We start from the raw sequence: 24251 nt of genomic DNA, 5'->3' as shown, positions 1-24251 counted from the left end.
GTTAAGAACTTTGTTTCAGGATGAGAACAGAAATCGTGCTCTGGCGGTGCGGCGGCAGCAGGAGACCCCATTAGCTAAAGTGGTGCTTCAGGTTAAGAACAGTTTCAGGTTAAGAACGGACCTCCGGAACGAATTAAGTACTTAACCCGAGATACCACTGTACTTTGTAAGTGAGTATTTTGTCAATATCCTCCTTGAATTGTAGTTCCCAGAAATCAATGTACTATACAGTATGATCATATATAAGCCGGGGATTCCAATACAGTGGTACCTCGGGTTACAAACGCTTCGGGTTACAAACGCTTCGGGTTACAGACTCTGCTAACCCGGAAGTAGTACTTCAGGTTAAGAACTTTACTCAGGATGAGAACAGAAATTGTGTGGCGGCAGTGGGAGGCCCCATTAGCTAAAGTGGTACCTCAAGTTAAGAACAGTTTCAGGTTTAGAACGGACCTCCAGAACGAATTAAGTTCTTAACCGGAGGTACCACTGTATTATACGCACATACAAAAATCACATATACCTGAGCCCTTGGTTTCACCCTACGTCTAGCGGATGAGGGGAGATATGGAATCCCTTGTACTCTACAGCTGGCGTACTGGGTAGGTCTCACCTTCATGTGAGAGGAAAGGCTTAAAAGCTCTTTCCATGCGGAGTAACCAATCATACCTGGCATGAAAAGAGCTTTTAAGCTCTCCACCTTGCTTGGATTTGACTTGTGCAATTTCAACCAGCTGCATGTGGTTGAAATTGCGCAAGTTAAATGCGTGTAAGATGCAATTATACCGCTTTGGCTTTTTATGCTGCAGTATTACAAGGCTGGCTCTGGCTCAGAAACCACAGAGTCTTTGATACAGGATGAGAAGTAGGCGAGATAAGAGGGAGGGTGGGGGGAAGAAAACCACCACCACTTTAAAAATCCATTTATTTCAGTTCTGTCCTCATAGATCAACAACAAAACATTGTATTTCTGGGGGGAGGGGAACACAATAAAAGTAATTCATCAATTCATCAACTTCAGCTTCTGCTTACCAATCATTTTGCAAGAGCAGAAAAAAGGCACTAGTAAGCTGAAATGTTTTTGGTCTTATTTTGGGTGTAAGTCCGGTGCATTATTAATGGCTTTATACACTGGGAGGTGGGGGCTGCTGGGGTATCCTCAGTGAGTCTCCTTAGCCTACAAAAGGAGATGTGCAAAATGAGAATTTTCTTCCACAGCATCTTTCTAAAGTGTCCCATGCAAAGTGAAAAAAACAGAGTTTGGGGGGCAGTGAATCGCTTGGCTACTTAGGAGCCCCAGCAAATGCTCAGTTCTATCCTTTTCTGAAGTTTCAGCAAGCTCTCTGCATTTTTGTGCCTTCACAATCTGCTGAAAATCATACGAAGACGGAACTCATAATGCTCCACTCTGTTGCAGTTGTTTCGGTTTGGTCAGCGCTCCTCTGTGTATGAGGGAGGAATGATTTCAGGTCAACGGCAGCCAGTGAGTGACCCTTTAACTCACAAATATTGTACAGGACAACACAGGCTGTTATTACAGCAGACACGTTATCTTCAGCAACTGGGAGCTTGCATTTGAGACAACATCAGCATTCCTTAAAGCAACCAAATCGTGCATCTATTAAAACCGTGGCTGAAGAGCATTGGGGGGGGGCACTCTATGATTCCATCAACCCCTTCTTCTGCGATGTATGTGTTTGCTGCGAATTGGTACAGTAGGATTTCCAGATGCAAATACCCAACATCCATTTCTTGGCAAGGTGCAGTTTACAGAAATGAAGGCATCACAGTTTTCGCCACTCCTGCTAACTTCCAGACTGATAAAAAGTTTACACTGTGGTGTGTTCCTTGTAATGGGAACGGAATGATAGCTTTTCCTATCGGCGTGTTGATCTGATTTGTCCTGGGATAGCACCTACCACACCGATGCAGTGGGGGAAGCCCATTTCCCCCCCACAAATTGCTCCATGATCTGCACAAAGACCAGAATAAAAGAAAGAAAGAAAACTAAAATCAGTGCCCTGCTACTGTTAGGCCAACATGCACCTGTAACACATGGCAATTCTGTAATGAGCTGCAACTTTTGGTAGGCTGTCTCCCAGCTGTGGGAAGTGATCCATGAGAGGCAGTCAAGTACAACATTCCTTGTATTGCTAGAGAGGACATGCAAGAGAATGTTTGGTCCAGCCAGTAGAAACTTCCTGTTCCTCTGGGCTGGAGCATCCTTCCTTCTGCATGTGATAGAAGGTGGGCGTGACCTAACCTTCAGGTTACAAAAGGACAAATCACACAGCACTCTTTCCTTCTTTTTGACTTCCTTCTTCGTTTGACCAGCTTTTAGTTAGGACTGCTCTGCTAGCTCTCTGCTAGCAGAAGCACTGGGATTATTCCCCCATATGGGGTAGATCCACATGTACATATTTGTAGCTAAGTCCGCCTTCAGGAATCCAACTGTGAACTGATGTGAGAAACTTCTTTTATTGACTTAAAATAATAAAGATGCCACAATCTTATTCAAAGAGGGATTCAAGGGAATTTACCAGGAACGTACAATTCAATCTGAGACAGGCTGAATTGTATAATAGTGACAGGCTTACACAAGCCTGCAACCAGCTATCTGCTGTGCATGTAAAAAGGGGAATGTAACTCTGCAAAGGAACTTGCTAGCACAAGTTAAGAAGGATATTAATAAACAATATATCCTCTCCTGCCACCCTGAACATTCCCACACCAGCTTCACAAACTGGCTCAGTAGCAGATGTCTTATAGCAAACTAAAACTCCAGGACCACATTTGCCATGGTGGATATCCCAACATCAAACTGAGCAGCCACTTCTCTCTAGCAGGGCACACTGGACAGCCACAAAATTCCTGGGTTTCCCCCTGCAGATATAGCTTCCTGCATTGCTGAAGAGGATATCAAAGAAGGTCTGCTCTCAAAGGGGGCGGCTCATTCAGAGGTTTTTAATTCAGCGTTCATCAACCCACAATATCATGACGAAGTTATCTTATCAGGCAGAGCCTGCTGGATAAACAGGCAGTCAGACAAGAGTTTACTAAGGTAAAGGTACCCCTGCCCGTACGGGCCAGTCGTGTCTGACTCTAGGGTTGTGTGCCCATCTCACTTAAGAGGCCGGGGGCCAGCGCTGTCCGGAGACACTTCTGGGTCACGTGGCCAGCGTGACGAAGCTGCTCTGGCGAGCCAGCACCAGCGCAGCACACGGAAACGCCGTTTACCTTCCCACTATAAAGCGGTACCTATTTATCTACTTGCACTTGGGGGTGCTTTCGAACTGCTAGATGGGCAGGAGCTGGGACCGAAAGACGGGAGCTCACCCGGCTGCGGGGATTCGAACCGCCGACCATGCGATTGGCAAGCCCTAGGCGCTGAGGTTTTACCCACAGCGCCACCCGCGTCCCATAGGTCACTACTACTGGGGGCATAAAATAAGCTTGCATTTCCAGGAAAATAAGAAAATGAGAGACTTTGAATACCAAAAGCTTTCTAGCCAGCACAAAGCAGTTAAATGCCAGAAATTGCAAGCAGGAATGTTGGAGAATTCCTCTAAAAACAGAAATGGGAGCAGAGATTGCCACTGGCTGCTTATTTGTTCCATGTCTAGAACTAAAATCAATCCAGCGAATATAATCAGAATTTTCTGGTGTTGTTGGCTTTCAGTGTGCAAATGATATGTAATTAGTTACGTCCCACCCGCTTAATTTGCATTGTGTTTCCTTGGCACTGAAATGGATGGGGTGCAATAACGTAATTAAGCAAATGGTGTAGTTTTGCCACAGAGGACAGCAAGACAGATCCTGTGGGTTTTGGCAGAAGAACTGCTGCAAAATGTAAACAGTATTGCACGTGACAAATGCAAGATGGAACGAAAACCTTCTTACATCCCTAATTGCAAGCCAGAAGTGCTGGGTATTTGGATGGGTGTCTGAACTCCTATTCCAAATGCATTAAATATCAGAACTTACACGTTTTCACACCAAGTTCCTGATCCGTGTCATGTAATTGCCAGGGGTTGCAGCACTCATTACGGTGGTGTAAACTGTTCCCCTGGTAAAGAATAGGAAACGAATTGAGTCATGGTATATACCAGGGACGTTCAACTCCCAAGTGACTGAGATCTACTCACAGAACAAAAAACTGGCAGTGATCTACCCCCTTATTTTTTTTGGGGGGGGGGTGTTTCAGGTCAAAATTGTTGAGCTTGTTGTTTAGGGAGGAAAATTGTTGAGCTTGTGGTTTAGGGAGGAAAGTTGTTTAGGGAGGAAAGTCCCATTTTGAGGGGTTCAGGTCAAAAATGCTCTTTTGCCAAAGGAAAGGAAAGGGAGCCCGCGATCAATTGCAATCTACCAAAACCTTCCGGGGATCAACCAGTTGATCATGATCGACCTGTTGGACATCCCTGGTATATACTGTCGAATGGCACCCCAATCTCTGAGCACTGTAGGATTCCAGGTGTTCCAGGCGCTTACCCTGGGTTCGGTTTCCTTGGAATGAGGGACAGCAGAGGCTGTACAACCTACGATGGAGAGGCTCACAGTACAGTGGTACCTCGGGTTACATACACTTCAGGTTACATACGCTTCAGGTTATAGACTCTGCTAAGCCAGAAATAGTACCTCGGGTTAAGAACTTTGCTTCAGGATGAGAACAGAAATCGCATGGCGGCAGCAGGAGGCCCCATTAGCTAAAGTGGTGCTTCAGGTTAAGAACAGTTTCAGGTTAAGAACAGACCTCCAGAATGAATTAAGTTCTTAACCCAAGGTACCACTGTATTAATGTCCCCAAAGGGTCTTACTTCTGCCATAGACACAGTCTTGGATCCAGCAGAAATCAGGAATGGCTCTGCCTCTCTGCTGCCCAGTCTACAGCCTGCTTCTAGAGCACACATTCCACTCTGGCTTTTGTCCTTCGAACTACCAGCAAGGCGAGAGGAGGGGCCCCCACCTATTTGCCCTCTGGCACAGAGCCATTTCCTTTGTTACCTTAATGACCCATACTTAAGGGACCGTAATGGCCCTTGCCTGGCTAATTCAGCAGCTGCATCCTTGCTGGATCCCAGGAATTAAAAGGGACTCCATCATACAACCTCATCTGGCTTGGTGCCCTTGAAATGCTGCTGGATTGCAGCTCCCGTCATCACACTGGCTGGGGGCTCATGGGAGTTGTAGTCCAGCGACATCTGTAGGGCACCATGTCAGCTAGTCCTGCCATAGAGATATTGATAGGCCAGCCTCCAGGTGTTGCTGAACTACAACTCCCATAATGCCTAGCCATTAGCCATGCTTGCAAGGGCTGACGGGATTTGCAGTCCAACAACATTTGGTGGGGACAGAGGTTCCTCATCCGAGGCCTAAAGGAAGGCGGGCAGGGTGGAATCCAAACCTATTATAGAAAAAACACGAACAAAACTTACTCGTTTAAGACTGGATAGACTGATAATACCTGGAAAAAACCAAAATGAAATGAAAGGAGTCCATTTATTTATGTATTTAAAATCATTTCTAAACAGCTGAACCTTTTAAAACTGATACGGAAGGGGGGCATGTCTTATTCACCTTCTTCTTCGCTACAATATATCAATTTATTTCCAATTGTCAATGTCAAAAGGGACTAAAATCTATAAAATTCATAGAAAATCAACGTGCCAATTTGCTCAATTTCTCTAGGACTCCATCACACCTCCCCTGTCCTCCATAATCCCTCAAGCAAGGTGTCAAGACCCTAATCCTGTCAAATCACTCTGCCAAGCCTTTCCTCCAGGCAATGCCAGGACATGGACCATTGTCTTCTCATCAGGATGTCTTTATCTGCGCATATCTCCAGCTCTGCATATTCCCCCTCCCTCCTCCATATGTTAATCCTGTGTAACCCAACCTCTTCTTAATGTATTCATGATGTAATCTGTGTCACCCAACCTCTTCTTAATGTATTCATGATGTAACTGGGATGTGTTTTGCACTGTATTCTGGGGCATGGAGGGAAGTTTCAAAAGTTTATGTCACCCCTTTCTCGCTGTTCAATCTCGCCTTGAACCTGTTGTGCAATAAACTTGGATCTTCTACAGCTTGCTCCTGTCTCCGGCTGAGCTCATTTTCCTCCGCAGGGACCCGCGGACTTAGTCCGACGAGCTGCGTGGCAGAGCAGCCTCCCACCCAGATTTTACCGTAACAAAACGCTGAAGGGGGTTATATTCCGAGGCGCTACGTGCACCAGTGAAATCACGTATATTTGAAACATAATGGAAAAAGCCTGCAAGCACCCTGTCCCATCCTGCCTCTTTTTTAAAGCTTTTGGGTGACTTCTGGGTTCAGTGTGTTGTGCTTATACAGTCATACCTCAGGTTACAGATGCTTCAGGTTGCGTTTTGTCGGGTTACGGATGCGCCGAAACCCGGAGGTACCGGAACGAGTTACTTCCGGGTTTTGGCGGTCGCACATGCACAGAAGCGCCGAATCACAACCCACGCATGCGTAGACATGTCGCTGCGGGTTGCGAACGTGCCTCCTGCACGGATCACGTTCGCAAACCGAGTGTCCATTGTATATGGTAGCTCATAAATGAAGGGTTTCCCTGTAATAACAGGGTCTAATCTTGTGGGCCATGGAAAGCCTGGGCAAAAAGAAAGGCCTTTACAAGACACAGAAAGCAACTGATGGATGGTAGTTCATGTATGCCAAAAGGAAGGGCCTTCCTGAGTACAGGGGCAATGGCACCTGTATGTGTCAGGGACCGTGTTGAGGAGGGGTGTGCTGAGGAGGAATGGTGGGAGCCTCCCCCTCCCCTCGCTCCGGATCTTGAATTTTCCCAAGAGCAGGAGAACAGTGTAGATTTGGAACAGTGGTTTGCAGAGGGGCATAGTTCAGAAGGCAGAAGCTGGGAAATACTGAGGTAAACAGCTAGGAGAAGAAACACTGGAAAAGAGAGGGTTAACAGATTCACCATCTCTGGGCAGCATTCATTCACATTCACACACACACACACACACACACGTCTCCAAAGTCACTGAGAGCTCAGAAAGTGTCAAGCACAGAAAGCACAGAGGGTACAAGCTCAGATTACATGATGTAGGAGTGGCGTAGATTAACAGGGATGGAAGAGGGTGAAGCCCTTAATTCGGAGCACCGCCATTCTGGGAGATGTGTTCTTTGTTCTTTTGCTGTGATTATAAAAGTTCCTAACTGGTAAGAAGACTCCTTTCCCCTTGTTCTGCTTATCTACTGCCATGGGGGAGAAAGCAGGTTCCCTGAAGCATGACATTTGCAAAAGCACCCCAAGAGGTAATCGCTCAACACCTTAACTGAAATTAGGCATGAAAGAAGCACTGTGTTGCAGCCAATACAATATGCTGTGGTGTGTGCTTGTGTGTGTGTGTGTTACCGCCAAAAGGTTCTTGTTTGCAGATGTGGCAGACCTTGAAAAACCCCAACAGAGAACTATCCTAGCGTAAAGACCTCAATAAAAGCAAGTTTTGTTTTGTTTATAAAACGGGCAGGATATAAAACCGAAGACTTACTTTGTAGAGAGACTCGAGATTAATATTTTTCTGTCCGGTGGCATTCAGTGCTTTCATGGCTTGGGTTCTGTAGAGTAAAAATAAAATGTTAGTGGATAAGTCACAGCTGGCAAATCTTGTGGCGCAGAAGACCATTTCATACCACAGGTAAGATGTGTCCCAGTGTTTTGCGATTCTCCTTGTCCATGCAAAAATAAAATAATAAAAGAACAGCAGACTGAGCAACATGCAGTCCCGCTTTGTGAGATCAGTTTTGATTGACTCAGCCTGACAACCTTACCTATGCACAAAAGGGAGTATTCCAACTGTGGAGGTATAACAAAGTACGCATATACAGATCCTTTTCTTCTTTCTTTAAAATAAGATCATCTTGACACAGTTTACCTCCCAGGAAAACATACCTTCGATGATCTAGAGGAGGAGGGGTTGTCCAGTGATCGTAGTTTGTCTCTATCCGATACCACCTACATAAAATGAACATTAAAACTTTATCATTGTATCCTTTTGCCATATGGGTATAAGGTACTTATTATTATTTTTTTAAGAGGGGGGATTAGTTCCCTCAAAAAGCTTTTCAGGCCTACTATCTGTAAGGTGTAGAACATTCATTGGTTCAAGCCACTAAAATTAAGGAACAAGCTCCAATGAGGTCCATTAATTTCAGCGGGTGTTCTCTGAGCAAAACTTATGTTGATTACCACAATACTTGAAGGTGCTTTTTATATTTTGTTACCCAGAATACCTTGCCTGTGTTGTTTCTGCTGTATTCATGATGCATGAATGAGAGTGATGAGTACTGTAAGTAAAACATTTAACTTACTAAAGGTTGTAGTCTATTTGCTCCGAGAGGGGTAGAGGAGGGAGAAGAATTATAAGCACTTAATACTGCGACATTTAAAGGTCTAACAATCTATATTCCCCGTGCTTTGCAAATACTGCATAGATTTGTGTTTTAAACGCTGCTGGGGCTGTTTTCGCTAAAGAGTGAATCAGACCCCCCACTTTTTGAATTCAAGCAGTCAGCTGTTTTTTCTCTGTGATTCCCCACACATGGGGGGAGGGCTTCACAATTACTGGTGCTCCCCAGTTATTTATTTCCCAACACTCTGCCCCGCTCATAAGACACCAAGGGGCAATTATACCCCTCCATCTGTGTTATGTAGTGTAGTTTCACCCTGGGCCAACAGGGGGATACTGTATATAGTTTTCACTCAGGTCTGTAGATAGTTTTCACTCAGGTCCGCGGCAGTTATTTTAGGCGGGAACTCTGGGCTGTGGTTGTTACAATGTTGACAGCCGGCTGCCTATAAAAGCAGGCCGGCTGAGCTGTTTGCAGTCAGTTCTATTCCAGCTTACAAAATAAAGAGCTACTTGAAGAAATCTCTGTGCCGGCTGCTATGTCAACCCACAACTTAACACTGGCGACGAGGATGGGATAGATGGACATCAGAGCACAGCCAGATGCGGCCAGCCTCTGAACTGAGCTGAATCACTGAGCTGAATCACAGAGCGAAATCACTGAGCGAAATCACTGGGCAGAACCAATTCAGAGCTGACTGTTCTGGCTAGAGCACTGTGTTCCATCCATCGCCCTTCACGCCGGCATCGGAATCATGGCTTCACTTGTGCCTCTACTGCCGTTTGCGCCAGCCTCTGAATCATGGGACTCCTACCTCGCTCGGTTCGACTGCTACCTCCAAGCCAACGAGCTGACAGCAGTATCAAAGGATCGGAAGCGGGGCCTATTCCTCAGCCTCTGTGGGCCTGAGGTGTTTGAGACGGCCCGAGCATTGGTTGCACCTGAAGCAGTCCAGGCAACACCATGGGACACAATCCAAGAGAAGCTCCGCAACCACTACGCACCAAAGCCGTCCAAGATTGCTGCCCGCCATGCATTCTACCACCGGAACCAGGCAGAGGGGGAGTCAATCAACAACTACACCACCGCCCTGCGACAGGCCGCAATGCACTGTGAGTTCCGAGACTTAGACGATGCCCTGATGGATCGAATCGTCTGCGGGGTCCGGGACATCCATCTGCAACGGCGTCTCCTAGCCAAGCCAGACCTCACGCTACAGAAAGCCATTGAGGAGGCTGTGGCCTCAGAAGCTGCTGAACGCTCCGCCCAGGAGATCCGCAAGTCCAGCAGCCCATGTCTTGCTAGGAAGCCAGTTCCAGTGCATCATGAAGAGGCCAGCAGTGATGAGGCATCCTCCAGTGAAGACGATGACGTGCACCAGACAAAGCAGGAGCGCAGGAAGTTCCAACAGAAGTCCAAGGGCCAACCGGAATGTGCCGGCTGCGGAGGCAACCATTCCCGTGCCAAGTGTCGATTCAGAGACGCCATCTGTAGGAAGTGTTCCAGAAGGGGCCACATCGCTAAGGTCTGCCGATCAGCTCCGTCTGACACCCCCCCTTCATCGACTCGCAAGTCCAAGTCTTCACTCCAGTCTGCCAAGGAAAGTTGTTTCGCTCTCACCAACTGCCGCTGCCCGTCTGAAACCACGATTGGCCAAACCGACTCACCTACGCGACGCAAGCTGAACGTCACGGTGCTCATTGAAGGAGCCCCATGTGACATGGAGATCGACACCGGGTCTGCCCTGTCCATCGTGTCATGGAGCACCATCAAAAGACTGGTACCCAGAGTGTCCAAGAGGCAACTCGACTCTCACCGCGTACACCTGAGAGACTACCAGGGAAACGACATTCCCGTGGTAGGCGTTGGCCGGTTCCGGATCGCCTTCAAGGATTTTTCGGGCCTGCTCCGGTTGGTGGTGGTCGAAGGTCAGCGGCCAAGCCTCCTAGGGCTAGACTGGTTTGATGCCCTCGGCCTGGAAGTCACCGGCATCAACTGCATCTCTAACGCAGAGACTGAGGGTCTGGTCAAAGACTTTGCCGAGGTTTTTGACGGCACCTTGGGGCAATATACAGGTACGCCCATCTCCTTTAGCCTTGATCCACAAGTCGCCCCCATCAAGCTAAAGCCACGCCGGGTTCCCTTTGCTCTCAAGGCTAAGGTGGACGAACAACTGGACAAACTGATCGCCCAAGGAGTTTTGGAGCCGGTTGACCACGCCAAGTGGGAAACCCCCATCGTCACGCCTGTCAAGCCAGATGGGTCGGTGAGAATCTGCGCTGACTACAAGTGCACGATCAACAAGGCACTTCAGCAGCACGCTTATCCGGTTCCTGTTGTCCAACACCTGCTGCATTCCCTGGGTGAGGGTAAGGTCTTCGCTAAGCTGGACCTTGCCCAAGCATATCAACAACTGCCAGTTGATGATGCCACTGCTGAAGCCCAGACGATCGTCACCCACCGGGGGGCATTCCGTTGCCGCCGGTTGCAGTTCGGGGTGAGTGTGGCTCCTGGCATCTTCCAAAGCCTTATGGAGCGTCTCCTGCAAGGGCTTCCGGGTGCGGTACCATATTTTGATGACGTCTTGGTGTCTGCAGACTCACACCAGCAGCTTTTCGAGCGCCTCCGTGCCGTGCTGACCAGGTTCCAAGAGGCCGGGCTCAAGGTAAAGAGGGAGAAGTGCCAGATCGCCGTTCCACAGGTAGAGTTCCTGGGCTATCTTATCGATGCCTCCGGCCTTCACCCAACCACATCCAAGATCCGCGCTATTCAGCAGGCCCCCACCCCAAAGAACAAAACGGAGTTGCAGGCATTCCTGGGGCTGCTGAACTTTTATAACATGTTCCTGCCCCACAAAGCCACAGTGGCTGAGCCTCTTCACCGACTCCTTAGCACTAAGACGCCTTGGGCCTGGGGTCATCGGGAGACGGCGGCCTTCAACGCAGTCAAGGCTCTCCTTTCTTCAGACAGTGTGCTGGTACAGTACAGTGAATCCAGGCCGCTGGTCCTTGCCTGCGACGCCTCACCTTTTGGCATCGGTGCTGTCCTTAGTCACCGTTTTCCAGATGGAAGAGAAGCACCGCTCGCCTACTTTTCCAGGACACTATCTCCGACGGAACGGAATTACAGCCAGCTCGACAAGGAGGCATTGGCACTTGTGGCTGGAGTGAAGAGGTTCCATGAATACCTCTATGGCAGGACTTTTGACCTCATCACTGACCACAAGCCACTCCTGGGCCTCCTCGCCGGTGATCGTCCAACTCCACCGGTCCTCTCGCCACGCATGCTGCGATGGACTGTTTTCCTGGCTGCCTACCACTACCGGCTCATCCATCGCCCGGGGAAATCGATGGGCCATGCCGACGCCCTCAGCCGTTGCCCTCTTCCAGCATTTGTGGAAGACCCGGCTCCAGCTTCATCGCTCCTTCTGATTGAGGATCTTCCGGCAGCGCCTGTATCGGCTGCCACTGTGGCCTCCGCGTCTGCCCAGGATCGCACCATCAGCCGGGTGCTCAACTGGGTGTGGAGGGGGTGGCCACAAGGGCCTTTTGCATCGGAGTTCCAGCCCTTCACAACCAGACAACATGAACTCTCAGCTCATCGCGGCTGTCTGCTGTGGGGAGACCGCGTCGTGATTCCCCAGGGACTCCGTCAGCGCGTCCTGGAGGCTCTGCACGTTGGCCACCCGGGAATTGTCAAAATGAAGGCGTTGGCTCGGTGTTACGTCTGGTGGCCTAATATGGACGATGCCATCACTGCCTGGGTGTCCGCCTGTCAAGCGTGCCAAGAGTCGAGGCCTGCACCACCGGCAGCTAAGGGACACACCTGGGAGACGCCAAAGACACCCTGGTCGAGGGTGCACATCGATCTGGCTGGCCCCTTTCATGGCCGGACCTTTATGGTAGTGGTGGACGCCTATTCCAAATGGCTGGAGGTCGCCCTGATGCCCTCCACCACTACCGAAGCTGTCATCCGGGTGCTGCGAGGCCTGTTTGCAACGCATGGGTGTCCTGATGTCCTTGTCTCTGACAACGGACCGCAGTTCACGTCAGGCACCTTTGAGCGGTATCTTTTGGGACTGGGCATCCGCCATGCCCTAACGGCACCCTTTCATCCATCCAGCAACGGGCAAGCGGAAAGAATGGTGCGCTCGGCAAAAGAGGCACTGGCGCGCCTGGACCGGGGAGACTGGCATGAGCGGGTCGCAGAATACTTGTTCGTGCAACACATCACCCCTCATGCGGCCACAGGGAGGAGTCCTGCTGAACTGCTTATGGGCCGCCGCCTCAGGTCACCGCTCGACCGGCTACACCCGGACTTTGCCGTGGCTGAACCCCCAGGCTGTGCCAACGCGCCACGGTCATTTGTCCCAGGAAACCAGGTCTTTGCCCGGAACTATGTGGGGGACATTCCTTGGGTGCCAGCCACAGTAGTGGGAGTCACTGGACCTCGCTCGTACCAGGTGGCACTCGAAGACGGACGCTTGTGGCGACGGCACATAGACCAGCTTAGGCGCAGGGTTGGGGACTTGGACACTACCGAGGTGCCCCCAACTGCGCTTGCGGCTCCAGAAGAGACACGTACAGATGGCGAGGCCCCACCTACACCTCCCTCGCAAACTGCCAGCGTGGAGCCGAACCAAGCCGCTTCAGAACAGACTCAGACCACTCCACTTGTGGAGGCTCCACCCACAGCAGCGGATCCAGGGGAGTTGGTTCCAACGCCACCTAGGGTCGCACCACAGCCTCAGCGAGAACTGTGTGGCCCTCCGGACTTGGCTACCAGTCCCCGGCGGTCTGGCAGAGTTTCCAAGCGCCCAACTTATTTAAAGGACTATATTGTTGGACATGTATCACTGTTGGTCTAAGTATGGGAAATGTAACCGATATGCTTTTGTGCCTAATTGAACCATTACGCGTAGTGCTGTATATAAGGAAACCATTACGATTGTAACTAATGCCTTATCTCGGTGGGGAGGGGTGTTATGTAGTGTAGTTTCACCCTGGGCCAACAGGGGGATACTGTATATAGTTTTCACTCAGGTCTGTAGATAGTTTTCACTCAGGTCCGCGGCAGTTATTTTAGGCGGGAACTCTGGGCTGTGGTTGTTACAATGTTGACAGCCGGCTGCCTATAAAAGCAGGCCGGCTGAGCTGTTTGCAGTCAGTTCTATTCCAGCTTACAAAATAAAGAGCTACTTGAAGAAATCTCTGTGCCGGCTGCTATGTCAACCCACAACTTAACAATCTACAAATTCATAACTTGTTTCCTGCAAAAACCAGGGTTACAAAATTTCATGCTTACCCTCCGGTCAGAGGATCCAAGGGCCAAATATCTACTGGACCGCTTCTCCTTCTTGTAATGACTGCCCCTTCCCCGGGCTTCGTGCCCCCAATTATAAAGTAGACGTTTGCTATAATCGGTGTCTTGGACAGCATGAGAGCAGCGGCCTCAAAGTCCTCAGCTTCGCTCAAAACCTGCAGCAAAGCAGAAACAAGAGTGGGCATTTTGGACTGGGAGGTCCACACCCTGAGAGGTATAGCTGTCAACCTTCCCTTTTTTTGTGGGAAATTCCCTTATTCCAGCACCGTTTTCCACTGCTCCCCGCTGCTATCCCTGATTATTAGATATCCCATAGACTGTCCCCGGGATGGGTGAGGTTGCTGATCCCTTACTGTATTTTCAAATCTGAAAGTTGACAGCTATGCTGAGAGGCCTCCTGTTCTTTCAAGAGATGCGTAGAAGCAAGCTTCTCACCAAAGCTTTTCCCATTGTGTTGCCATAGAGTTGTTTCCCATAGAGTTGGGAGAAGTCACAGAAGCCCCATTTTGGGGCTGGAGCTGGCAAACTGGCAAACATTTATCACACTGCATTACCTACAAGGCTCCAGAAGTAACCGTGTTGCTGCTTATCAGAATCTTGAAAACCTGAATTCCCATTTTAAGGAAGCAACCTTCTAGTCCTCATATTTCATAGAATCATAGAAGAGACCTCCGTGCAATGCAGGAATCTCAGCTAAAGCATCCTTGACAGGTGGGCATCCGATATCTGCTTAAAAGCCTCTGAGGAAGGAGAGTTTGCAGAGCTAAGCTGAAAAGCACCAAGGGCAGAGTGCCTGAAACAGCTGGCAAGCAAAACAACCCTCAGAATGATGTTTGTTTTTAACTGGCACATTTAGCAACCTGAAACAGGTTTCAACAGAGGATGCAAAGATTGTTGTTTAAGATCTGTGCCGATTTTTTATGACTTCAAAGCTGAATGGTCATGGCACCTGAAAGAAATTTACTTTTGCTGCAAGGGTTTGAGTTCATCAAGAAAACCAAGTGTTGTTGGTACTTGAAACGCATATTTTTAAGGACCCCACCCTCTATTCTTGCAATTGTGGTTTCTTTTAAACTGTTTTAAATGTTGCATTTTAAAGTGTTGGGACCTCCCCTGGGGCCTCAAGGTGAAGGACAGGTAATTTAGAGAGATGCCTTAAGTCCCTGTCAAGGAAAAAGGTGGGGTATAAATAAATAAATTAAGATTAAATCATAAAATAATAATAATAATAATAATAATAATAATAATAATAATAATAATAATAATAATAGATTTGGAGGGCACCATGCTGGCTTCTCCTGCTCTCGGAAAAAACCCAAAACGAAACCATCTGTCACAGGAAGCATGGAAAATATCTTAATAAATAAGAGAAATAAACTAAATGCACATTTCTCCCATTTGTAATAGCCCCCTCCATCCAAAAAAACCACCCTTGCAAATTCTTAGATGTACTGGGCAGGGACCACTCTTTTTCTGCGCTACACAAATTATAACATTTCTGAACCTTCACCACCCCTAGAACTATTTTACAAAGCAACGTTATCTGTTCAATCGTAAAAAGAGAGAGGAAAGATTAATTAACACTTGGATTTTCAGCAACTTGGTGGTTAGTGAGCAACAAATCTGAAAAGAGTGAAACTTTGGCTACTTACAGTCCTGGCCAGCCAGCTGGCCGGAGAATTTCGATTCAGGAAAGTGGCAATAGCAGTCTCCCACCATGCACTACGATCTATAAGAGCGCGTAAGGGGAAGAGAAACGCCTCGTGAGAATCAGCCGTCACAAACATAGGCCACTTCCTCCTATTGCTTCAGTGCTTAAGAGTTCCCACCCCAAATGGCCAGAATGAATATAAAAAGCATTTCTTCAAAGTGAAATAATATCACAGAGCAGACCATAGACAGAGTGGCAGTGCTTAGCTGGCCTCCCTCCACCTGCATTATGGGGGCGTATTGATAGAGAGGAGGAGTAAGGGAGTGGCAAGGTCAGCGTAGTGCAAACCTGCCAGCAGAGCCCAACTGGTGTTCCTGGCATTGCACAAGTAGCCGGCTTTGCCCCTCCTCTTCCTCCTGGTACATCACAGCAAAGACGGTGGCAGGAGGTCTGGTAAGCACCGTCATCCTGCTCGCTGCGGCAGGACCAGGACCATTATTTTTGTTATTGCAATGTACTATGTACATTACCAAGCTGTACGCCGGCTCCCTCGGCCAATAAAGCGAGATGAGCGCCGCAACCCCAGAGTCAGCCACGACTGGACCTAATGGTCAGGGGTCCCTTTACCTTTATATACATTAGGGATGCGGGTGGCGCTGTGGGTTAAACCACAGAGCCTAGGGCTTGCCGATCAGAAGGTCGACAGTTCGAATCCCCATGACGGGGTGAGCTCCTGTTGCTCGGTCCCTGCTCCTGCCAACCTAGCAGTTTGAAAGCATGAGGTGCAAGTAGATAAATAGGTACTGCTCCAGCGGGAAGGAAAACGGCGTTTCCGTGCGCTGCTCTGGTTCGCCAGAAGCGGCTTAGTCATGCTAGCCACATGACCCAGAAGTTCTACGCTGGCTCCCTTGGCCAATAAAGTGAGATGAGCGCCACAACCCCAGAGTTGGCCACGACTGGATCTAATGGTCAGGGGTCCCTTTACCTTTATATACATTACTCAAGTTTAGTCGTACCTTGGAAGTCAAACGGAATCTGTTCCGGAAGTCTGTTTGACTTCGAAACATTCGACTTCCAAAGAGCCCCATCAGATGTTCAGCTTCCAAAAGAACATTCGAAAATCAGAACACCCACTTCCAGTTTTTGATCTTTGGGGAGCCGGAACATTCGACTCCCAAGGCATTCGGGAGCCGAGGTACGACTGTATACTGTACTAATAAAAGGTAAAGGTACCCCTGCCCGTACGGGCCAGTCTTGACAGACTCTGGGGTTGTGCGCTCATCTCACTTAAGAGGCCAGGGGCCAGCGCTGTCCGGAGACACTTCCGGGTCACATGGCCAGTGTGACATCGCTGCTCTGGCAAGCCAGAGCTGCACACGGAAACGCCGTTTACCTTCCCGCTGGTAAGCGGTCCCTATTTATCTACTTGCACCCGGAGGTGCTTTCGAACTGCTAGGTTGGCAGGCGCTGGGACCGAGCAGCGGGAGCGCACCCCGCAGCAGGGATTCGAACCGCCGACCTTTCGATCAGCAAGTCCTAGGCGCTGAGGCTTTAACCCACAGCGCCACCTGTGTCCCTTATACTGTACTAATACATTGCCCATATTGTTCTGACTGTAACAGAGCTGCCCATTTCTTTGTCTGCAAGCCTTGATCTTCATTCCTGGGGAAGGAAGCTACCCATCAGGGCCTCCTTAGCGATGGCTCCCTATTTATGGAACTCCCAGGCAATGTCTGGTCTTTCCCCACAGTTAATATTTCCAAAAAAGAAAGCTGAAGAGGTTCCCATCTGTCCAGGTGTTTTGGCTTATGAAGTGTAAAAAGGTAAAGGTAAAGGGACCCCTGACAATTAAGTCCAGTCGCGAACGACTCTGGGGTTTCGGCGCTCATCTTGCTTTACAGGCCGAGGGAGCCGGCATTTGTCCACTTCTGCAGGCAGTTTTTCCGGGTCATATGACCAGCATGACTAAGCTGCTTCTGGTGAACCAGAGCAGTGCACGGAAACCCCGGAGTGGTACCTATTTATCTACTTGAACTTAGCATGCTTTTGAACTGCTAGGTTGGCAGGATTTGAACCGCCGACCTTTTGATCAGCAAGTCCAAGTAGCACCGTTGTTTTAACCCACAGCACCACCCGCACTGTGTATGAAGTGTACTATTTTCCAAAATGTGGCCATACTGATATGTATCACGGCTGTTGTGCTGTGTTTTACTGTACTTTTCTGGTTTTAATTATGGTTTTCTCTCTTTAACGTTCTTTTAAATATTTTTTTTTATTATTTAATCTACATTAAGCTCCAGAATGGAAGCGGGGAGGGAATCAAAGTAGACCTGACATTTTTCTGTAGGATGTGGCAGAAATGTGATTCTTCTGTTCAGGAAGAATGCAATCTGCTTACCTCTTGCGTCTCCAGAAAATGTAAACTTATATGGACTTTGTCCTGTCCATATACCAACGTAACCGAAAAATGTAGTGCCTCTGAATTTTACCTAAAAATAAAAAGGACACAGAATGGACTGTAGTTAACCATAACTGCTTTTAATGCAAAGCACACCCCAAAACATGATCAGGTAAGTAATTTAACTTCAAGATTACAGAGACCTTTATTTGAATGTAAAGGCTCTAATACTTAAAATGCTTTAGCTCAGGATTTAGGAAGAAAAGGTCAAAATTCAATCTCTCTCATTTACTAATGCAAAAAACAATGAGGGAAAAGCTCCAAAAACATTATTATCTCTCTAGAGGTCACCTGCATTATTTGACTTTGCTAAAACCTTGATCATTGGGCCACAGTGTTTGTGGCTTATGGGAATTGCAGCTAAACTATACCTGGGCTGCAAACATGCTGCACATTTAGAACACATCCCAAGAGCTCTTTGAACTGCAGTTTACCCCTCACACAGCTACAATTCCCAGCACCCTTAGCAAACTACAGTTCCCAGAATCCTTTTGGGGATGTCATGCACTTTAAATGTGCCAAGCATATGTAGAAGCAGAAGGCACCCCCATTTCTGTCCTAGGCAGTCAGGTGTCTAAATCTCACACCTCACCTCCCTCCCTGGAAAACATGATGGACACTACTGCAGAATCCTGGATAATAGAGAATCTAAAAAGCAACCTGGCAAAAATGCATGCTCCCTGTGTTTCTTGCAGTGATACTTAACCGCTGCCAAGAGCTTTCTATACCTGCCCATTCTTTAAAAAGTCCACATTTATGGTTGTCTTCTGAAAAATGTCGAGAAACGGTGCATCCAGATTCCGGCCATGATAAATACTCCCATTAGTGTCCTGAGCGATGATACTGGTGCAGTATCTGAGGGATAAGAAAACAAGAGTGAAGAGATTAGATTGGAAAATTTTCAGACAGGATTGATGGAAGTCAGAAAATTGAATAAGATGTTTAATTACTGTTGAAAATGATATGTTAAAAAACTGATAAAAAAATTATATGGAAAAAACAAGACAGTGATGTAGAAAAAGAGGACACTCAAAAACACTAACAAAAAGAACATGTTTTCCCTGACGCTTCATCTAGAAAACAAGAACGACGGAGGGCAAACAATGATGAGAGACTGAACCAGGGAGGAGTTCCCAAGAGGGGGAAGCTCAGTTTCACACACTGATTTGGTGTGGCCAGCCAATTCTTTGGCTACGGTCTTCTAGGAAGATCGCTCCCTCTAATAGAGAACTCAAATGGTCAATGCCAACAGAAATGGGGCCCAAAACCAGAGGGTTGTATTAGCATTGTCATTAGAACTTGAAGGTTTGTCAAAGTACAATATTTACCTACCTGCCTACCTACATATGTGCACACAAGTAGCTGGGAGTGTTTAATTCTGCCCAAATATTTTTAGCAACCAAAAAATATTGAGACCTTCAAATGGACAGTGCAATTTTATGAGCTTGGACCCGCCATGCCAAAAAAAACAGGTGAAGTCATGCCAAAGTTTGCACAGACAGGGAAAACCCCACTTCTCCCCACACAACAGATTGTACTAATGTTTTCGTTCATCTTTCATTGATAGATAAAACAAACAAACAAAGATTCCTTGCATCTTCTTCACCAATATCAAGAACACTTACGTGGTAATTTCGTAGGCCAAGTTGAGGAGCAAGCCATCCCCAACGTTCAGCCCCAGGGCTTGGCAGAGTCCCCGGATCTCGCCTGCAAACGGCTGAGGGACAAAGGATTCCATTTCTTCTGCCAGAGGCCGGATAATCGCATGAACCCACTTGGGAACTACTTTGCTGGAATGCAAGACAAGAAAGCAAGTATCTAGAGGGCTGCCGCATGGGAGATGGAACAAGCTTGTTTTCTCCTACTCTGGGTGGTAGAACCCAACGGGGGCCACCTGGCTGCGGAATACAGTCACACCTCGGTTTACAGACGCTTCAGGTTGCACGTTTTCGGGTTACGGACGCACCGAAACCCAGAAGAACCAGAATGGGTTACTTCCGGGTTTCGGCGCTCACAGAAGCGCCGAATCGCAACCCACACATGTGCAGATGCGGCGCTGCGGGTTGCGAACATGCCTCCCACACGGATCACGTTCGCAACCCGAGCATCCACTTGGCCCCACTCTCTTGGGGCCCCCAAAAAAATTTAAAGGGGAAATAAACTGGATGTACATTTCCGAAATATAGTGGTACCTAGGGTTACATACGCTTCAGGTTACAGACTCCGCTAACCCAGCAATACTACCTCAGGTTAAGAACTTTGCTTCAGGATGAGAACAGAAATCGTGCAGCGGCGGCACAGCGGCAGCGGGAGGCCCCATTAGTTAAAGTGGTGCTTCAGGTTAAGTACAGTTTCAGATTAAGAACGGACCTCCGGAACGAATTAAGTATTTAACCCGAGGTACCACTGTATAAGATAAAAAACAAATAAAATTAAACTACACACAGCAACAGTGTTTTGTGTTGTGTAGGCTCCTATGATGTAAGTCATGGGCCCCGCCTGCTAGCCTGCTCCCTAAAATATCACGGGTTTGCTCATTTCTATATATAGGGTGCCTACATTCTGCATGTACAAATGGCTTTAGGTACCTATTAGGTCCATAATTTACCATATAGTATTTATTCCACACAAAAAACAGCAACAATTTGTTGTTGACAAAGGACAGCTGGACATAGAAAGGGCCCCATTACCTTCAGTAGCATAGGGCAGGGATGTCCAAAGTCTGTTTCGGGGGCCTAATCTGGCAGTTTATTTCCTGGGGTAAGATCCTAAAAAAACCCTCAACAACTTCAACCCTAAAAAATAGCTCTACAATTTCAATCCTAAAAAAGCACAACTTTGGTCAGCCCTCACAGCCCTTCACTTCATCAAATCTGGCCCTCTTTGAAAAAAGTTTGGACACTACTGGCTTAGGGACTCATCAAACCTAAAACTGGCACTGCAGGTGAGGGTATCCAAGGAAGACAGGGCTCTAGGGCAGGGGTCAGCAAACTTCTTCTGCAGGGGGCTGTTCCACTGTCCCACAAACCTTGTGGGGGGCCGGACCATATTTTGAAGAGGGGAAAAAATGAATGAATTCCTATGCCCCACAAACAACCCAGAGATGCATTTTAAATAAAAGCACACATTCTACTCATGTAAAAACACGCTGATTCCTGGACTGATTGCGGGCTAGATTTAGAAGGTGATTGGGCCGGATCCGGACCCCTGGCCTTAGTTTGCCTACCCATTCTCTAGGATTGAGTGGAGACCAATAGTGTGTCGCGGGTGGCGATGTGGGTTGAACCACAGAGCCTAGGACTTGCCGATCAGAAGGTTGGAGGTTCGAATCCCCGCGACGGGGTGAGCGCCCGTTGCTCGGTCCCTGCTCCTGCCAAACTAGCAGTTCGAAACAGTGGCGTAGCGTGGGGGTGCAGGGGGGGCCGGCCGCACCGGGCGCAACATCTGGGGGTTAGGGTTAGGGGGCGCAAATCCATGGGTTAGGGGGCGCAAATTACTTGCCTTGCCCCGGGTGCTGACAACCCATGCTACGCCACTGGTTCGAAAGCGCGTCAAAGTGCAAGTAGATAAATAGGTACCGCTCCGATGGGACGGTAAATGGTATTTCCATGCGCCAGTGGCGTAGCGTGGGTTGTCAGCACCCGGGGCAAGGCAAGTAATTTGCACCCCCTAATCCGTGGATTTGCGCCCCCTAACCTGTGGATTTGCGCCCCCTAACCCTAACCCCCAGATGTTGCGCCCGGTGCGGCCGGCCCCCCCTGCACCCCCCACGCTACGCCACTGCCATGCGCTGCTATGGTTTGCCAGAAGCGGCTTAGTCATGCTGGCCACATGGCATAGTCATGCTGTACGCCGGCTCCCTCGGCCAATAAAGCGAGATGAGCGCCGCAACCCCAGAGTCGGCCATGACTGGACCTAATGGTCAGGGGTCCCTTAAATAGTGCGTCAAGCCCAGAGCTGGATCCGACCACCCTCTTTCAGAAGTTAATATGAACCAGGATTACAAGGAAGGAAAAAGCAGCGGAGAGACTGACGCCCCCGACCCAAATCCCCCTCCCGGTTCGCACTCACTCGATGAGCTGCACGAAAGCCTCTCGGAGGAGCGCCGGGTCGAAGTGGAGGCGCAGGACCGGCAGCCAGCGCTCCTCGGGGGGGCTGTCCAGGCTGACATTGCAATGCAAGGGCGCGGGCACTTCGGTCCTCGCCGACCCCTGGGGGGCAGCAGCCCCACCGCACAGCAGCAGGAGCGGGAGGGCGAAGGGGAGCCGCGCAAACCGGCCCCGCGGGCGCAGCCCTCGCTCCATTGATGCGCGCGAGCAAAAGCGGCTCTTCAAAGAAGCCCGGGCTGCGCGTGGGAGGCGAGTTTAAGATTAGGGGCGGCGACGGGGGCGGAGCCCGAGGAGAGAAAGTGCTCTAACCGCAACCCGGGACGCCGGTTTGCAATGCTTGTTGCATAAGGGGATATATAAACGCGTCTTGGGATCTCGGGGTGTGGCGAGAAAGCGCGGCTTGGCTAATAGCCGGCACATTTTCTGCCTATTTTTTATTTGGACAAAGTAATAATCAGAAATAAATAAGAATAAAAATGTGCGCAACACCACCCAGACCATTCCATTGTAACTTATCCAAGCTCCCAAAACTTCAACACCTGTTGCCACGGTTTGACCCCTTTCCGTTTTAGCAGTAGAGATTCTACAAACAGCTTCCATAGCTCCTCAAAATCATTTCTCCTGCGTATTCCTTAATGGCACGTTTTAATTTATCATTAATAGCCACACCCCGCACCTCTTTAGAGTAGGCGCATTTTAAAGCGCTTTGGGGGCTTTGCACTCCCGGTCGCTTTAACAGCTGCGGGGCGGGCAGGCAGTAATACAACAGGTGAAGCTTTCCACTGCATGGTTGGTGGTGTGCAGGCAGTAATTCAACAGGTGTAGCGTTCCAGGGCATGGTTGGTGGTGGGCAGGCAGTAATTCAACAGGTGAAGCTTTCCATGGCATGGTTGGTGGTGTGCAGGCAGTAATTCAACAGGTGTAGCGTTCCAGGGCATGGTTGGTGGTGGGCAGGCAGTAATTCAACAGGTGAAGCTTTCCACGGCATGGTTGGCAGCTCAAAGGCAGGAGGACCTAGCATTGAAAAGCAGGAAAGCGGAGGAGGGCAAGGTTTATCTGTTATCCGTTACTATTCAACATAGGACCCAACTCTTCAGCACCCCCAAATAAAATATTTGATGGGGTTGCCCCACCCCCAGTGGATGGGCATTGCCATTCAAATGGTGTGTGTGCGCACCGTGTCATATGTGGGGTGGGGCTCACCTCCCCAGTATTTTATACAAGTTGGCCTCCCTGCTATGCAGTCTGGGAGTTAAAGGTACTGTATAAGTGGCAATATTGGCACATGGGGAAAATTCCAACACTGGGGCAATAACTGAAAATGGCACATATTTTTGTGGCATTTCTATGATTTTATGCATTGTGATTGCTGTTATTTTTATTGATTACAGTATAGTAATTCTTCATTGTAATTTTTAAGTGCGAACTGTTTATTATTTGCTATTTAATTTTACTGTTTACTAATGGATTGTTAAATATTGCTTTATTTAAGTCGTTTATTTTAAAGTTATTAGGACTTTTTTGTATTGGGTCGGACTGTTATTAATTGTGTGAACTTTGCTGCCTATCCTCTTGTTTCTCCAGCTTGGAAAGTGACTCGTGCATAGTAATATAGAAAGGCAACAACATGTATGCAACAACAGCAGCAAGGATACTACTCGCTAAGAACTGGAAAACTCAAGATCTACCCACACTGGAAGAATGGCAGATGCAACTGATGGACTATATGCAATTGGCGGAGATGACTGGCAGAATCCGAGACCTGGGAGAAGAAAGGATTGAAGAAGATTGGAAGAAATTCAAGATCTATCTACAAAAACATTGTGATTTAGTGGAATGTTAAGAAGGATGCTTGGTTACAAATAATTGGCCATCACTAAAATAGATCAGAATTTGATGATAAGAGAGATTAAGAGAAACAAAATTTGTAGGAGAATCTTTTTATTGTATTTAAATAAGTGGTTATAAATTTGGAAATAAGATGATAATTTGCTTGACAAAAATTTATTAATGATGCAAGTGGGAGCGGGAGACGTGAGGAAGTCTAAGGATGTTATGAAATTTTGTAAAAACAAAGCAACACTGTTTATTTTTATTGTATTGTATTTCTTTTCTAAAAACTCCAATAAATATCTATTAAAAAAAAAAGAAAGGCAGAATACAAATTAAAAGTGAAATGAAAATAAAATAATAATAATAGAATGTATTTTGTTTTGTGTGTCTCTTCTGCTAAACTTAAGCCAGGGGTCAGCAAACCTTTTCATCAGTCCACTGTCCCTCAGACCTTGTGGGGGACCAGACTATATTTTGAAAAATATAA

General features: G+C 48.1%; 1 protein-coding gene across 3 annotated transcripts; it reads right to left on the bottom strand.

Annotated features, from left to right (window-relative positions):
* Positions 1–911: 911 nt before the first annotated feature.
* On the bottom strand, positions 912–22126 carry LOC309377648 (N-acylethanolamine-hydrolyzing acid amidase-like; the record flags this gene model as incomplete). Of its 3 annotated transcripts, none has more annotated exons than XM_081925229.1 (11): positions 912–1972; positions 3985–4066; positions 5433–5461; positions 7533–7599; positions 7934–7996; positions 13696–13868; positions 15366–15442; positions 17763–17853; positions 18551–18677; positions 19448–19612; positions 21894–22126. In XM_081925229.1, 10 exons carry the CDS (start codon positions 22124–22126, stop codon positions 3991–3993), a joined length of 1101 nt encoding a protein of 366 aa, XP_081781355.1. In that variant the 3' UTR covers positions 912–1972; positions 3985–3990. The 3 variants fall into 3 exon arrangements, with proteins under 3 accessions (XP_081781355.1, XP_081781356.1, XP_081781357.1); XM_081925230.1 differs by having other exon boundaries at positions 912–1946; positions 3987–4066; XM_081925231.1 differs by lacking the exon at positions 912–1972 and adding an exon at positions 1979–2263.
* Positions 22127–24251: the final 2125 nt, after the last annotated feature.

This window comes from Podarcis melisellensis (assembly GCF_964234715.1).
Source record: "Podarcis melisellensis genome assembly, chromosome: 9".
NCBI lineage: Eukaryota > Metazoa > Chordata > Lepidosauria > Squamata > Lacertidae > Podarcis > Podarcis melisellensis.
This window is presented reverse-complemented; position numbering and strand designations above follow the sequence as displayed.